The sequence below is a fragment of the Diachasmimorpha longicaudata genome, chromosome 2 (assembly GCF_034640455.1).
Source record: "Diachasmimorpha longicaudata isolate KC_UGA_2023 chromosome 2, iyDiaLong2, whole genome shotgun sequence".
Taxonomy (NCBI): domain Eukaryota; kingdom Metazoa; phylum Arthropoda; class Insecta; order Hymenoptera; family Braconidae; genus Diachasmimorpha; species Diachasmimorpha longicaudata.
This window is the reverse complement of record NC_087226.1, coordinates 5,459,791-5,475,746: the sequence shown is the minus strand read 5'-3', so window position 1 is coordinate 5,475,746 and position 15,956 is coordinate 5,459,791. Positions and strand designations below refer to the sequence as shown.

The 15,956-nt window shown below is 40.7% G+C and overlaps 1 protein-coding gene across 1 annotated transcript; it reads right to left on the bottom strand.

Annotated features, from left to right (window-relative positions):
* Positions 1 to 12,846: 12,846 nt before the first annotated feature.
* LOC135172996 (chitinase-3-like protein 1) lies at positions 12,847 to 15,011 on the bottom strand. The gene is made up of 6 exons (XM_064139571.1): positions 14,995 to 15,011; positions 14,781 to 14,829; positions 14,583 to 14,646; positions 13,889 to 14,511; positions 13,520 to 13,812; positions 12,847 to 13,435 (listed from the first exon to the last, which is right to left on the bottom strand). Exons 1-6 carry the CDS (start codon positions 15,009 to 15,011, stop codon positions 13,039 to 13,041), a joined length of 1,443 nt encoding a protein of 480 aa, XP_063995641.1. The 3' UTR covers positions 12,847 to 13,038.
* Positions 15,012 to 15,956: the final 945 nt, after the last annotated feature.

Here is a 15,956-nt window from a genome sequence, read left to right as displayed (position 1 = left end):
ACAAAGTGACCAGAAGTTGCGAGTAAACTCGGGCAATTTTTTTCATTTCACGAAAAGTTAACGAGTCCTTTGCGTGCACAGGAGGCAACATTGTGTGTGGTATTCTTACATCCGACACACCCTGCTGCTGCACGAATGATGAAGCTGGTGTTTTCTGTGGCAATTAAAAAATAAAAGCGGTGTATTTGGAAAATCTGGGGGAATTCAAGGGGAAAAAACACCTGAGAGCTATTCTAATTAATAAAATTTCTATCTGTTGTGCCAGCTTCGATGAGGGATGAAATCATCCCTCATAACAAATTCCAATGTTTGTATTTGCATTCCATCAAAATCCTTCAGATATTTAAAAACGTCTTAATGAACTAAAAAATTTCTTGAACACCAAATATTGATTGATATAGAAATCGAAATATTTAGGCACCTGTTTTTTCAAAATTCATCTCGTGGTGGGGGTTGTTAGTGTCCCAACATATTGGCAACAAAATTTCGCTGAATTTAATAATTACTCTTTTGAAATTCGTTCAACAGTAAAATCATTGTTCCAGGAAAATACGTCTAAATAAATATATTTCTTTCTGTCAGTTCATCCACGCTTCGCACAGATAAATTATTTTTCTGTGTAAATACCGTATCACAATGAAAAATCCTTCCGTCTCATAATACACCGCCACCATTTTTTTCAATTCTATTCTCTATGATCCCAATAAATCACCGTGATACCAACTATATCGCACTGATGTTTTTTAAACGATCGTTTGCAGGGTGAATGAGATCCTGACAGAGGACGAGTCTGCACCTTCCAACGAGCCAGAAAAAAGGGATAAGTTTCTCGCGTGAATGTGAACTCCGGGAATTTAATTTATCGAATGCCTCGTGGTACGGTGTCTGGGCACACGGGGCCGGTCCATGTATCATTAGGCAGTTATTGCGATCACCGGCGTTCACTTTCAGTTCAGGTAAGAGAAATTATCATTTTTTATTTCCAACCACGTGCGTTCACAGATACATATTATGGTATATGCAACGCGGGACACCGGGAATACAAGAGAAAATACCCGCTGTGGCGTGCGCGTAGGTGAGCCATTCTGGCTTCATTCACGTCAGACACTGCGACCACGTCATTTATCTGGCCTGCCTCGATCCACCTAACGATCCGTTCCCTTGGAATTCACTCGCTGAGTTGTTCATAGTGAATACTGGGGTTAAAATTCTGGTGGTATTGAAATGCCGAATCAATGCTCATTGTTCAGAAAACAATTTCTGAATTTCTAATGATACATGTGGTGATAGGTTGCTGAAGAAAGACATTTTTCAATGGTGATGCTTAATTGAAATGAATTTATGATTGCTCGAATCGATTATGACGTTCCCGGCTTTTTCTCACGTTTTCGAGTGATTGATTGGTTTTTTATGTGAAAGAGTTTTGGAATTGAATGGAGATTGAGACGGAAGAAAGGGTGGGGATGGGCGGGAATTATTTGGTTGGAAAGAATGCAGATGTGGAATGGAGGATATCGTGGAAATAAACTATTTCACGATTTGAGTAGCCTATCGATATACAATTGGGATAAAAAAATTTTTTTCTTTTGGTAAAACTTGGAGAAATATATCAGACATTTTGTCGTGAAAAAATCATTTTAGAAAATGTAGTTGCACTAAAAAAGAATTGGAAAAAAGAAATGTTTTTTTCTTTAATTTAATAGAGAATTATCATTTCATGTATTCACTAATTATGCAATACCGTGAAGTTTATGCGGTTTGTGGAATTTAATGATTCAATTACAATTCAATTTCTGGGATTAACAGTTGAGTTTTTAGCGTCGGATGTGATAGAGGGACTTTTTTTAGCGAAAAAAGTGCTGATGTGCATTCACAATTAAAATAGCTGAAGAAATAATTGTAAATATTGATAATACTCCTCGTGGCCCATCCAACAAACTAAGTTCCATTGTATATTTCGCATTCGAAGGGGTTGCCAGGTGGGGACGAAGAAAAAGATATCAAACATATATTTTTGTCCAAAATAATTTTTTTTCCTCAGTGCAATTACCGTATCTAAAGAGTATTGCAAAATGAACATCGAAGGACGAATCGTAAATAAATATAACAATCTTCTTCTAGACAAAAGTTTGCCGCCACAAAGAAAGCCCCATATTTTTTTTTATCATTCATAAATACCGAGAAGTAGAGTTCATCACAGTCTGGACTTATGCGAACAGACGGAAGTTGTGTCAAGATAATAAATAATCAGTTATTGACGTTTGTTTATTCTTGTTGGCAGTTGAATGAGGGTCACTGAAGACAAAGAAACCGAGATGATAATTGGGAGTACAATATCGCAATTATTTAAAGACACTCAATTGACGGGAGATGATTTGATCATATGTGGGGAAACGCTTTATGAGGCTCTGTCTATCAGCCTCATCCTTTCCCTACCCCTTGCGCCGAACGTGCCGCACACGCCGGTTAATTAGCTGTACCTTGCTTTGGATGTAATTAATCAACAGGTGTCTGTCTTACCTGTCGGAACAATTAGGCGCACCCTTTCATTTGCATCGGGCATTGCCGAATGGATAAGAGTGAAAAAAAAATGAATGTAATTATGTCATTTGCGGGACTCTGTTTTAATTCCAGTTTTTGTCAATTTTGGTATTTCCGTTGAGGTCAGTTCCAATTTGGAAAGGCCGGAAACTGGAGAAAAGGCTAATTGGATCATTTATCGTTGTAATTAGTGTTCAATTGCAATATATTTTTCCATAATTAAAATGAAAGAGTGATTTTATCTAAAATTACTGGTAAAATTCTTCCAGAAAAATTTCATTTTGAAAAAATTCTTGAAATTTAGAAAGTCTCGCACTCAAACAAGTTCTTTATATTTATATTCTTCAAATTATAATTTTTGACGTCATTGTTCTTGTAAATTATTCAACATCCATTATTATAATGTTCAATGGCAAAAACAACATCGCTGTCCTCGAATAATCCCAAATTGACATGTCTGGGTGCAACGACGCTCAAATAGAAATTCAATTGATCCTGTCCCCGTGGTGTCAGACAATTCATCTTAGTCCACCCGTTGGCGACATTTCGATCGTTCTCGCGTTTTCCGCGTCTACGTATACAATATACTCTTGGATTTTGTTGCCCATACGACGTTCCGTCGGTGTGCTCTTGCTACGATTTCATTCCATCTCGGTTCGTCGGGAGAGAGGGAGAGAGAGAAAAAAAAAGGGGGGACAGCTGTCCAGCCGACCGCCAAACTACCCATTAATTACAAAAGTCCTGCAAACTCACATTCGCTTATTTGTCTCTGGCCTCCCAGCCGCACTCCTGGACCACCCTGGGCAACCCCTCTTGCGGCACTGTCCATCAATAAAAATCGTCGCCTGCCAAACTCCCAGGACATGCTCGTTTTCTCACAGGATACATCGCCTTCCGCTTGGTTAATTGAATTTAATTGAATTAACAAGTGTATTTGTTTTTACAGGACATCGCATTCTCTTCTTTATCGGCTTTTGATCACAGAATTCAACTGTTGGCGACCTAAATCGATATGATTCTCGATACTTTCCTTCTATCAATCAATCAATACTATTGGAACTTGGAAATTTCACCTGACAGTCTCGTATTTTTTACAGGCAATCAACATAAAAATTAAGGAACATTCAGAAAAAATTCCGTGACGCGTTAAATTTCCCGCACTTCGCTCCGTAATTACAGAATAAAATACGTAATTGCTATCAAATATTTATCTTCGTGCCGTAAGCGAGAAAGGAAGAGAGATTGTTGCTTTGCATCGATACCTCATGTTACACTAATCGATACATACTCTATGATAGAGTCTAAGAGATTCGAAAAGCGCAATCAATTTCCATACGATCGTCACAGAGAGAATTTTAACATTTGCAGTTTCATAAATTTTCTAAACTTTCTTTGATCCACCCAATTGTTCCATTTTCCGTAAATCGATTAGTTCTTCTCGACAAGGCATCGCAGTCGATGTTGATAGGACTCTCGAGCTCATAAAATTCACCGTCACAGTAACATCGTCCCACGGTGTTGCCATAATTTTGGAGAAAAATACTCCCCACGATGGTTCGTTGAATTTCCTCTTTAATAAAATGAATGAATGATGTATCGTAACGACGCTAATGACGATACGCTGCTACTTCAGTGCACACTGCATTACGCTAATTGGTAATACAACTTTATTACTCAGCGTTGAAGTAATAAAGCATACACATACTTGTTTTCTCGACGTTCAAGTCGTGGAAGCGTGAAAGAGCGCTTGCCGTCCAGATTCATGGTAGCGATATGCCAGGGTCCTGGTTCGATTCGATGGACTACCTGGAGAAAGAAAGCGGATCCACCTAATGGGTCGATAAGCACCACCTTCTAGTGGATCGTCGTAGCCCCTGGGAGCCGCTGTATTCTGATTATCATCCGGCTGTGGGGTCGATGATTAAGGCATATGCCGGGATGTCTGATAATGACATGAAGATGTCCTATCACGGGGATTAAACCTAAAGGCCATATCTTTTTTTATATCACCAAATTAATATTATATCTGTTGCACTGGTTGAATTACTCCTGAAATTTCAAGGAAAACAATTTTCCAACTGCGATAAAATCACTGATCCCATGGAGTTCACGTTTTTTTGTAGAAAAATTTACTGAATGGGATTAAATTTTTTAGATCGATAATGAAATTTTGGAACTTCCTGGGAACGATTTGCGCCAGTCGCTGGATTAATATAAATTGCATTTTAATTATTTCATTTTAGTTTCCTCCAGTTTTATATTCTGGACTAAATGGAATTAACCCCATTACACCCAGTTTTCAATGTGTGAGGGCCGAAATCATCCCTCATTCACGATTGTACTGAGTCTTTTTCCACTTTCAGCAAAACGGGTAATATCGTAAATTGCAAAGTAAGCGGTTTTATGACCCCCAGGGCCTTCCACAATTCAGTATCATCATTCATTGAGATATATTATTTATTTTTATCCATCAGTATATTCTGTACACAACCAAAATATTTTCCACATTGTCAATTAATAATTACAAACATTCCAATCACTGTTTTCCGTTCTATATCTTCAAATCCGTTTTCTCTTCAATTTTTTCACTTATCACTTACAACTTTACAAAATAATTATAAAATTTCTAAAATTTTCAAAATCCTCCACATCCTCGTCATTCCACCACGATATAACTCCCCACTTCAATCTCCTTGAAGTTCAAAATTGTCTCAGGGTCTGGATCCAATTTTTAGAAGGGAATCAGTTCGCCAAAAGTTGCGACAGGATTTTTTAAAAAAATACTGGCAAATGAATTCATTCAAAGTACATTGCCATCACTGACAGCAATATAATTTACCACTCCACCGGGACACGTGTCATCGCGATAAATCGTTGATTCCTGACACTTCAATGTTTGTTTTGGACTCCACCATAGCCCCACGACATGGTGAATATACCGAGGTCCTCGACAATGACGCATGTAACAGTTAGACAACTAAATTCGTATGAAAATCGCATAGATTAGCGTTGAACAGCGACTACCTCTGAATGTCCTCTGGTGCGGTAAAACTGGCGACTCAAGGGGGCCCCTCTTTTGCCAACTGAATGCCGTCATTTCTACCTATATGTCTCAATATTTTCTCGTGACGCTTGGTACGAGTGTGCGATCTACGAGGCGGAGGAGACTTGAGAAGCATCGCCGGGATTATATGGGGCGCGTCGTTTTACGCATATATACGTTGAATATTCGCTCACCCTTTCGCTCTTCCGCTGGTCGGATATGCTGTGCGCGGATGAGAAGCGGCAAAATGCTACGCACAGTTTGCATCCACACCTCGCGGTCATTATTTGTTGCTTCCGTTCCCAGTTGACTATTTTCAACCCCCTGAATCCTTCAGAAGCAGTTCAAAAGAACCCGATTTTTTTTCACGAACAAATACGTCCTACTTTGTCATTATTATTATTTATTATTTAAGTGTGATGATGCTGTGAGTTAGGAGAATTACGAGCATAAAATGGGATGGGATGGATGAGCGGGATGAGGATAACAATTTCTAAATCAGACAATCCCGGGAGAATGTCCGGGGGGGCCTAGCCCCTCTCTGGACGCTATTTAAAATCGCAACGACCGTTCAGGGAGGTTTATTACAACTGCGGTAGTTGTATTTAACTTCATTTTGGTAATCATTTCTGGGAGACACGAAGGCTCACAAGGGCCACGAGATTTTCAAGGGTCAGGATTGAATGGAATCGTAGAAGAGTCAGGTGTGGGATAAATGGAGGAAGTATCTCAAAAAACGGAGGAATAGATGATATAAATGCGCGGAGGGGCCGAACCCCTCTGGGGTGGGTAAATGAAGTAATCGGTAAACCCCCATTGAACAGCATCAGATAGAGATTGTCTGAGTGAGGAAAATGCATTCGGAGAAGTGTAAGACTCGAACAAGCCAGAAAGGGAATCAAGTCTCTCTTGAACAGACAAACAAAAATTCAAGGGTTTTAGCACCCTCTCATTTCTAATTGCAATCACCTTCCACAATACGATAATTTTATTATAATTATGGCAGCAACCTTCCTCAATTCGTACGATTTTTTCAAGTTGGAAGGCTCAGAAAGATCGCCAATATCAGCAGTCAATGATCGTCAGGGAGGGGGGGGGGGGTGGCCCCTCTGGAGTTCTCAAACGAAATAATCAGAGAGGTCCTATTAGTCAGCATAAAATGGGAATCATTCGCATCACAGAAATAAAAAGAAAAAAAAAACCGTAAAAATACAGAAATATATTGAACAAGTGGACGAGGGGGCTGAGCCCCCCCCTGCCTGCCGTCACAATCTAAGGAAAAATGCATTCAAGAAGTAGCCAAATGGCTATCCATTCACACATTAATAGGCTATTTTTTACCCTCAGAATTTGTTAACTCGTGAAAGCGAATAAGGCTGGAATATCGAGAGGTGATGAAGTGACACAAACAGCATTAAATATTGCCGACGACTTGGTGTTTACGAATGAGAAAGATTTAATAGGCTGAGCGGGATGCTGTGCGGAGGCCGGTGTTTTATCCCAGATCCGGGGCTCCTCATTAGCAGGGGATTAATACGATCCAGTCTGTACTGGGCCGCTGAGACAAATATACCAGGAGCTGTATGGTGGGTAGTTCTGCTCATTTCATTTCAATGGGAAACCATTACAAATGTATACACGCTTGTACGATTGCTTTGGCTCCAATCCGATTTTTCGTTGTGTTAGGGGATTGGCGGTTTTTTGATGCTTATCTTCCCTGATGTCTTCTAATAAATTTTATCGCGTGCAAAAATAGTTTTAGAGAATGTGGTCGCCCTAAAAAAATGGAAAAAAGGGAATGTTTTTTTTCTTTAATTTAATAGAGAATTATCATTTCATGTATTCATTAATTATGTAATCCCGTGAATTTTATGCGGTTTGGGGAATTTAATGATTAAATTACAATTTAATTTCTTTGATTAACAGCGGAGTTTTTAGGGTGCGGTGGAGGGACATTTTTTTAGCGAAAAAAACTGCTGATGTGCGTTCACAATTAACAGGGATGAAAAAATAATTGTAAATGTAGATAATAATCCTCGTGGCCGATCCAAAAAACTAGGTTCCATTCTATATTTCGCATTCGAGCGGGTTGCGAGGTGGGGACACCCGGAGGTAATGGTGTGCACATTATTCAGATAAATCGCCTTTTCCGTGGTGTCAAATCTGACCGAGCCGAAGACGAATCTAGATGATTTACTCATGCATTAATTTTTAGCCACTATATACTCAAATTTACATACACACCCGGGTCAAAAAGTTTGGTCAACGAGTTTTACGGAAGGATATGGTAATTTTTCCGGAATTTCCGAAATACCAGACGATTACACGGAGAGAAAAGTCTGTAAAAAATTACTGTACCGAACGCTAGAATTGAGGTACAGTGTTTTACTCACACATAAAATGTCCTGTCAATACCGTAAATTGATTCTACAATTAATTACATGGGGCTTCGTAAAATTTACTAAACAACACTATAAAACTTGAAGGTCTATCATTTTTGATTTGCGGTAGAATGATAAATTGACAGAAATATTTTCAAAATTCCTATCTAGGTCAGTTTATTTAATTGATCCTTTCTTCATTGTTTACTGTCCCACACCGTAATTTTTCGGTGACTCCCTGTGATTGGTTAACGACGAGAGCCGATTATTGTCGACGTTGGACTTCGTCATGGGAAATGTTGGCTCAGACTTTGAATTTTTACGAGGCCAAAATAGAAGTTTTCCCAAGCCGATAAAAAAATTTTACTAGGCGACATAGTAATTTTTCTGGGGCCTACACTTTGGGCCGGAATCGTAACATAGCCCAGTAATTATTATCGGAATGACAATACAGAAATTCTGAGATTTTTCTCTTCGTGTACCCACTGAATTCAGTGGACTCCAGTTAGTTCTACAGAATTTTTCCCTCCGTGTAAGGCCCACAAGACCCCAAGGTGAAAGCGCCTCACATTAGATCGGTATTAGATCGGCAAGTTGAACTCCTCGACATCACAATGCCACGAAATTCATCAACCCCATGACTAATTACATTTGATTACCTAGTTAGCATAATTCCTGGCTTCCCACTACAGAATAACCCAACTGCGTAGGAATTGGCCTGATGACTTCAGGTGATGATGGACACCTGAATGTGTCATGGGAAAGTGGTAAAAATACAAAAGGTGTGAATGGTAATGATGCACCCTCCCCCGAAGCCATAAAATACCTCAACGTCGACATTGACTTCACTGGCAATCTCTGCGAACCTCGTCATTACGGCAGCTGTGTGGCGACGGGTTATTACCTGTTTAATGTTAAACCCGCCTTTAATCGTGGTTAATTAATGACGGGAGATTAGCGTAATTATGATTAGCCGGAATTATGGCAATCAAGTGGTATACCACTACTGTTGGAGAGGCTTCGACTTATTCGGTTATCTTGGAACGGCTGCGCTAATTCATTTTACTTTCCGCCATCGCAAGTCGATTTTTAATTGCACTAATGGAACTTTCAATGATTAAAAAATGAAAAATATTTCTTTTCTCTTCAGAGGCTGTTTTGCACACCTGCACTTTTTCAGACGTACGCTCGTTCCTTACACATGCGATTCCACACTGATATAACAATTTGTTTATTGCAAAGAAACCGTTGAGTATGAACACATGAATGTTCGTTAATTGTTAATGAGCGGCCCGTTTGAATGACAAAAGTCATATCAAACCAGATGTATTAAATATACATTCGTTGATTATTAATGAATGAACAGTTCGTGTTGTCAAATAGATCTTAACTTATAATTAAAATCAATTCGTAAATAATAACTGAACCGTTCTACAAGCGCGCGATTCCTTTATCGATATCTCGAAAGCCTGTCTCGCTTATTCCTCATTAATTCAATCGTCTAAGGCGGCTAATTTAATTCTGATTTGAAAAATAATGATTTTTATGATTAAACTGTGCGTTCGGTCTCGTCTCTTTAGATAATGTCGAAAAATTAAAAATCAGTTACCTGTTATTTACCTCAGACTTGTTACATAGTTCGATTGCAAGGGTCACGCGTATCATACAGACCTTACAGAAAGGTTCCTAGTAATTATCCGGTTCTCAGAGCCCCCAGTATTTTAACTCCTCTGAAATCGTTAAGGGTCACTAGAGTCAGGGCTCACATTCACTGTTATGTCATTAATTCACCGGAAAAATCATTATTACTCTCCCAACATTTAATATGAATCTACCTTCGATCAGCATCTCATTAATAACATTATCGATTAATAAGATGAAGTCATTAAGACATGATTAATGACCAAGCCAATCTCTCTGTTCTTATCGTCTCACGTACAGGAAGAGAATTCCGCGGGAAAGTGACTTCACGATACGGGACTCATTGATGGGGAAAAATAGGACGGAAGCATCAACAAATGGGTGATAAGGAGATGGAAACAGCCACGAATATTCATCGATACCGAGAAGGTCGTGGAAGATTGAGGGCCTGAATGAAAGCGGTTAGATAGAAAAGTGACGGGAATAAATGGACTCGAGGATATCCTAACAGCGGAAATAAACATATTCCCATTTGTTGCTTACGAACTTTGTTAACTATTCAAAAACTGCATTTGCATACAAATCAATGAACATTTTTTTCAGTTCGTCAGTGACAGTGGTGACTTCGTTGTGTGTTCAGACCCATAAATCGCTTCCATAATTTTACGATTCATAATTTATTTGACGGTAACCCCAAGGGTGGATATATTTTCTACCCCTCCATCTGTGGGACGCCCCACGAAATACAAGCGCTACCTTCTCATAGCCGGTAAGAGTGGAACATTGTGTTATCGATAGGCGGTGGCAGGATGGTAACAGAGCCAGATAAATCGTTTCGCATTTTGGGAGCAATCAATATAATGTGTTGGCGAGGAAGTGAGTTATCCTCTGACCACAAAGAGACCGACTACGACGTTTGATGCGGTAAACTCAATGAATTTTTTATTAATTCGACCCAACGAACCAGAAACATTTCTCACAATTTTCATCTCCGATATAACGAAAGGCTGTCATTAAAATCCACTCACTTAAAGAAATATAAATCTCCGATTTTTATTGATTAGCCAATTAATTGATTAATATCTCAGAACGAAATTCTCGATATTTTTACCCAGAAAACATTGATGACATTAAATATATTCTCTTTCATGATTCCAGTTACTTTCGTTGAACGTTTTAATTTGTAATTATCAATCGCAATATAGTTCATGTGACGAAATGAATAGGCCAACCTCTCCACTCACCTCATATCTCACCGAAAAATATCAATAACAAAAATTCCCAGCAGTTGAAACCTCATGAAATGTCAAATGAATGCCAGATAACTGGCTCCGCACAATGGGAATGAGGTCGCAGCAGACGCTTAAGGGTGGAAACGCGACGGGACCATCGGTTTGCCCGCAGCTCATCGCCGAGCGATCACATCTCATCGCGCCCCACCATCGCCAGGAGTATTACGAGATTCTCATCCTCACCCACCTCCGTCCCCTCCTCACCCCACCTCACCCCTTCACCATCTCATTGCGGTCGCGGGGGTCCTGTCGTGCACAACCCCATCGCGATTTCTACAACGGCTCTCTCTGCACACAGAGATATCACCGCTCTCTATCAGCATATCCGACCGCTTAGCACCTACTTCCCAGGAGTGTGATACGCTCGTAACTCATTTGAATTACACATTTCCCTCGAATTCACACGGAACTGGTGTAGGTACAACCGAGCGACAGAGGAATCGTTTCTGCCATTCTGTCAGCACTCCTGTACGGGAACCCCCTGGTGAATTGTCATCTCTCTGGTATTCCACCGCCTCTCACCCCCTCTGGCCCTGTCGCGGCACCGCTCGTCGTCGTGGTTGAAAATCCGTTCGACGCCAGTCACGTCATGGTCCCTGAAATATTTCGAACTCTCGTGAATTATGCATTGGACATTACGAATTGCGAATCATGAGTGAGCCGAGCAATCGCAAGATAACATTCGCGGGGGAAAGGGTTAACTACATCGGGGCATACGGTGAACTATTTGACGTGGGGATATGGAACGTGTGAAAATCTGTGGGGGATTTTTGCGGTGAAAAATAATTTTCAGAGGTGATCCTGGTAGGAGATGAGGAATCGCCAACAGTCGCCCGAGTTCTAGCCCACTGTTGGCTTAACCTCGGTCGACTGTCGGCGATGATATGTTTCGGGCCAATCATTCGATTAGTGTCGGTAATAATTGATTTTTTTTGGGTCCGTCGACTAGGACAGAGTTTTGATTTTACAAATCTCTTCTTTTCACTATTTTTCTGTTATTGAGATAATTGAAGAAGTTGCATATCTAATTATTTTCTGTCCAATCGAGATAATTAAGCCGTCAGACAATCTCATCTGCGAGAAATATTAACACGATTGCTCTCCAAAGCTCGGAAACGCCCGGAGCCCTAAATTTTCACGGAAAAAGCAAAATGTTGATCGGTTAACAGTTGAAAAGTTCGCTCTGTTACCGATAGAGCACTTGAGGAAGAAAGATATACGCATTAAATGTGTGAAAAGTGGTTTTCAGAAGCACTGGCTTCTGTTCACTTGGCTTCTACGACTCCCTGGCGCCTCGCTTCGCTAATCGCAACCCATTAAGACTCCCTTCTTCTTACCATGCCACTTGGATTTCACCGTCCTACCCACTTGAATTTCTCCTCACTTCTCCAAGGCTCTCATTGGCTGTTGTATGTGAGCATCAGCCAGTTAAACGTGTTCTGGAGTAGAATTTTCTCGCTGTAATCTTACCCTGGATGGTTGCAAAGTTTTGGCTACGTGGAGAAACTTTGATGAAACTTTTGAACATCGGGGAATGGTGAAGTTTGATACTTTTACGAGAATTCTTGGAGTTTGGATGTATTCAATTTCTGATGAGAATTGATGCGCGGGAGGCAGGGTTTTCAGAATGAGTGATTTTATTTTGTAATTACTTGTGACTCTCGAGGGAATCGCGTTGAACAATTTGTCCATTTTAAACTTGAAATCGATGAAGTGTTTCGACTCGAACCGTCAAATAAATCTGAAAAATTGCTAATGTCAATTTAATTCGTGGAGTATAGATCGAACCTGAAGGATAATAGCCCCATTTCCTTCAATATCTTGGTGAGAGACCAACAAAAAGCTGTCGAAAAGGTCTCGACAACAGCTCTCACCACTTCACTATGAAAATGTGTTCAGTGTTAATTGAAAGGAATGAAACACAAGTCCTGAAATACATTTATTCCGCATTTATTTATTCAAATTTTGTTGTTTTGGTCCAAAGTTTCCCGGTAGTGTACAGTAAGAATTAAATACATTTATATCTTCATAGAATCATCAACACGTTCATTCACATACTACGAATATTCGGTCAACAGCTGGCATCGGATTATCATACTACATATCAATTTCCATTCATCATCCGAAGAATCCGCGACATTCAAGGACGATCACAATTATCAGTGGCAGCCTTGTAGCAGAGTCCCGGTGCACACTGTCTCTCATACCGGGTGAAACCACCAGCTCCGTTATTAACACATGTAATGTACCCGCAAGAAGATGGATCAGCAATATTGCCCTCTCGAGTGCATTGACCAGAACTCGTGTTTGCCTTAGTTCCTGATGCCGGAATAGATGTTGGAGTAGCACTGGTCATTGTCGTTGGTGCCGGAGTTTCCTCTTTGACCGCATGTCCCCCACGAAGAACCGCATTCAGGGCTTTGAGGATTGGGAACTTCTCTCCGCAGGCGCCGTTCTTGTCATCTGTTTCCAAACTCCAGATCATGGCACCACCGAGTTTCAATTCCTTGATATAGTTGGCTTTCTCCGTCACGGATCTGCGAAAAGGAAAGTCAAAAGCAATGTTGGTGTTCAAAGTCCTTTCTACATTCAAAAGTTTGGTCCGCGGAATCATCACTCACTTGACATTGTCATAGCTGACCCACTGGTTTCCCTTGAAGGCATACGGAGCTCTTGCTCTCTCATCAAACCGAACTGTCCACTGACCTTGCCGAATCTGTTCGCAAAGTTCATTATAACCAAACGATCCTGGTTCTCGGACGTACGGTCCAGGTTGTCCGGCGGACGGTGCTGGAGCGCCTGGAGCGTTATTATTCGGATCCGCCAGAGTCCAAGTTTTACCGTAAGTTGGAACACCAACGACTAGCTTCTCTTTGGGACAGCCTTGAGCCAGCCAGTATTTGACACACGATTCCTAAGGTCAATGTACATTGGACTGGGGATGAACCTTATCAGACGTCGATTGATTATCCACATTCTCTATTACTCACCACTGACAGATCTCCACGAAGTCCAGCATGATGACCGGTCCTAGGCTCCCACGATCCATGGAAATCATAGGTCATTACATTGATGAAGTCCAAATGTTGGCTGATCGCCGGAATATCGTACGCCTGTGATGCAGTCCAGGTACCTGCGGCGACAGCTGCTGTGAGTATAAGACCTCCTTCCTTGGTAAAACGTTCCTTCAACTCCTTCAGAAGTAAAACAAAATTGTTGCGATCAGCTGGAACTCCGCCGTTGCGAGTTGGATACTCCCAGTCAACGTCGAAACCATCAAATTTGTACTGCTTCAACAAGGCCACAGTGCTGTCTATGAACTGCCTACGGGATTCAGCGGAGGACACCATGTTGGAGTATTTAGGTCCATGACTGTCTACAGCCCCTCCGATAGCGATTAGGAGTTTAGCTTTGGGGTTCTTGTCACGCAGCTGAGTGAACTCTCGGAGCCCATTGACTCCATCACCATTCGATGATACCACCTGATTTCCTTGGAGAGTAACGAATGTCCAGATGAAGTGCGTGCAGAGGGAGGCGTCTATGTCAGCTGTCACGAATTTTCCATTTCCCGGTCGCCAATTAGCCCAGCTTCCGAAGTAGCAGACGATTCGATCTAAGATTATGGGAGAATTTGGTCGATGAATCAGTTTATTCAGAACATGAAGACGTAGATGAAGGAGTTACCTTGGGCGGCGACTGTTAGGGCAGCAGCCAAACAACTAGCGAGAAGAAAATTCAGGGAGCGCATCTACAATTAGGGTCATAAGGGTCATATTTTGTGGCGATCAATCTTCGTTTTCAGTGTTTTTGGAATATTTATTTGCTCATTGCCATCAATCAGATGGAAATTTGAAGTATTGAACGAGAATTTTTAGCACTTACCGTGATTTTGGCTTCGATTGATACCACCTGCAGTGCACGGTTGATGATTCTTCACTCTTTGATGTTCAGTCATTCGCTAGTCTGCTTTTATAGTGTGCAACGACAAGTCTTAAACGCCCAGCGCATTCATTGAAACACTTGTTACCAATAATAGGTGATGCATTGTACGAAATATGAGAGACAATTGATTGATGTTACGCTTGTTAAAAGACACATTTTGCATTTATCCATTCTCTTAAAAGTGTAACCGTGTCAGGGTGTTTCTGACATGGCCTAAATGAGTGAATTTTAACCTCGCAGGTAATTAGCTTAATAATTGCTTCAAGACGAGTCAATAATATCGAGTGATAAAGTGAAGAAAGTATTGTGATTTCCAAGTTTTAAAATCTTTCGAATAGCCCCATAAAGGTAGACGAGCTGTTACAGAAAATCTATTACAGAAAAATATATTTTGACATTAATTATGGTTTCATCATTCCAGTACAGCAAATCGTTCCTGATTTGTTGTACTGGAATTTGTTGTACTGGATTTGTTGTACAACAAATCAGGAACGATTTGCTGTACTGGAGAGATAATCACAATTTTTCACGATTGGGTCGGTTAAAATTTAGGGAATGTCCAGGAAAAATTCTGTGACAGTTCCATAATTTCCCACCTTTACGAAACCAAATTTCAATGTCAAAATTGAAGGAGTTCTGACTTCAAAAGAGTCGCCTCAGAATTCCAAGATATCAAGAGCATCAATGTTTATTCTTTTCATAACAGGATACCATAAAAATACAGATAATTGTCATTTTAATGGGGTTTCTCTCAACCATTCCAATAAAAATGTGATTTTCATTTTCAGACAAAAGAGCCACCAATAAATTCTTATAGAACCATACATCCGCAGCAGTACCACACGATACCGCGGCCTCCTGCTGCTCCTCATAACGTAATGATGTTATGACGTGACATGAGGTTACGGATAACACCGGAGCGCGAATCCTCGGTGAGGAACAGAGTAGATCTTCCCATGTAGGAGTGAAGGTGTGAGTGAGAAGGAGGGAGAGAGGGAGAGAGAGAAAGAGAGCGCAAAGTGGAAGCAAGAGTCCTCGGTAAAGGGGAATGTATCAAGTCCGAGTTAGAGTACCTCTGGGTTTGGGCCTCGTCGCTTATTATTTGTAACCCCGGTG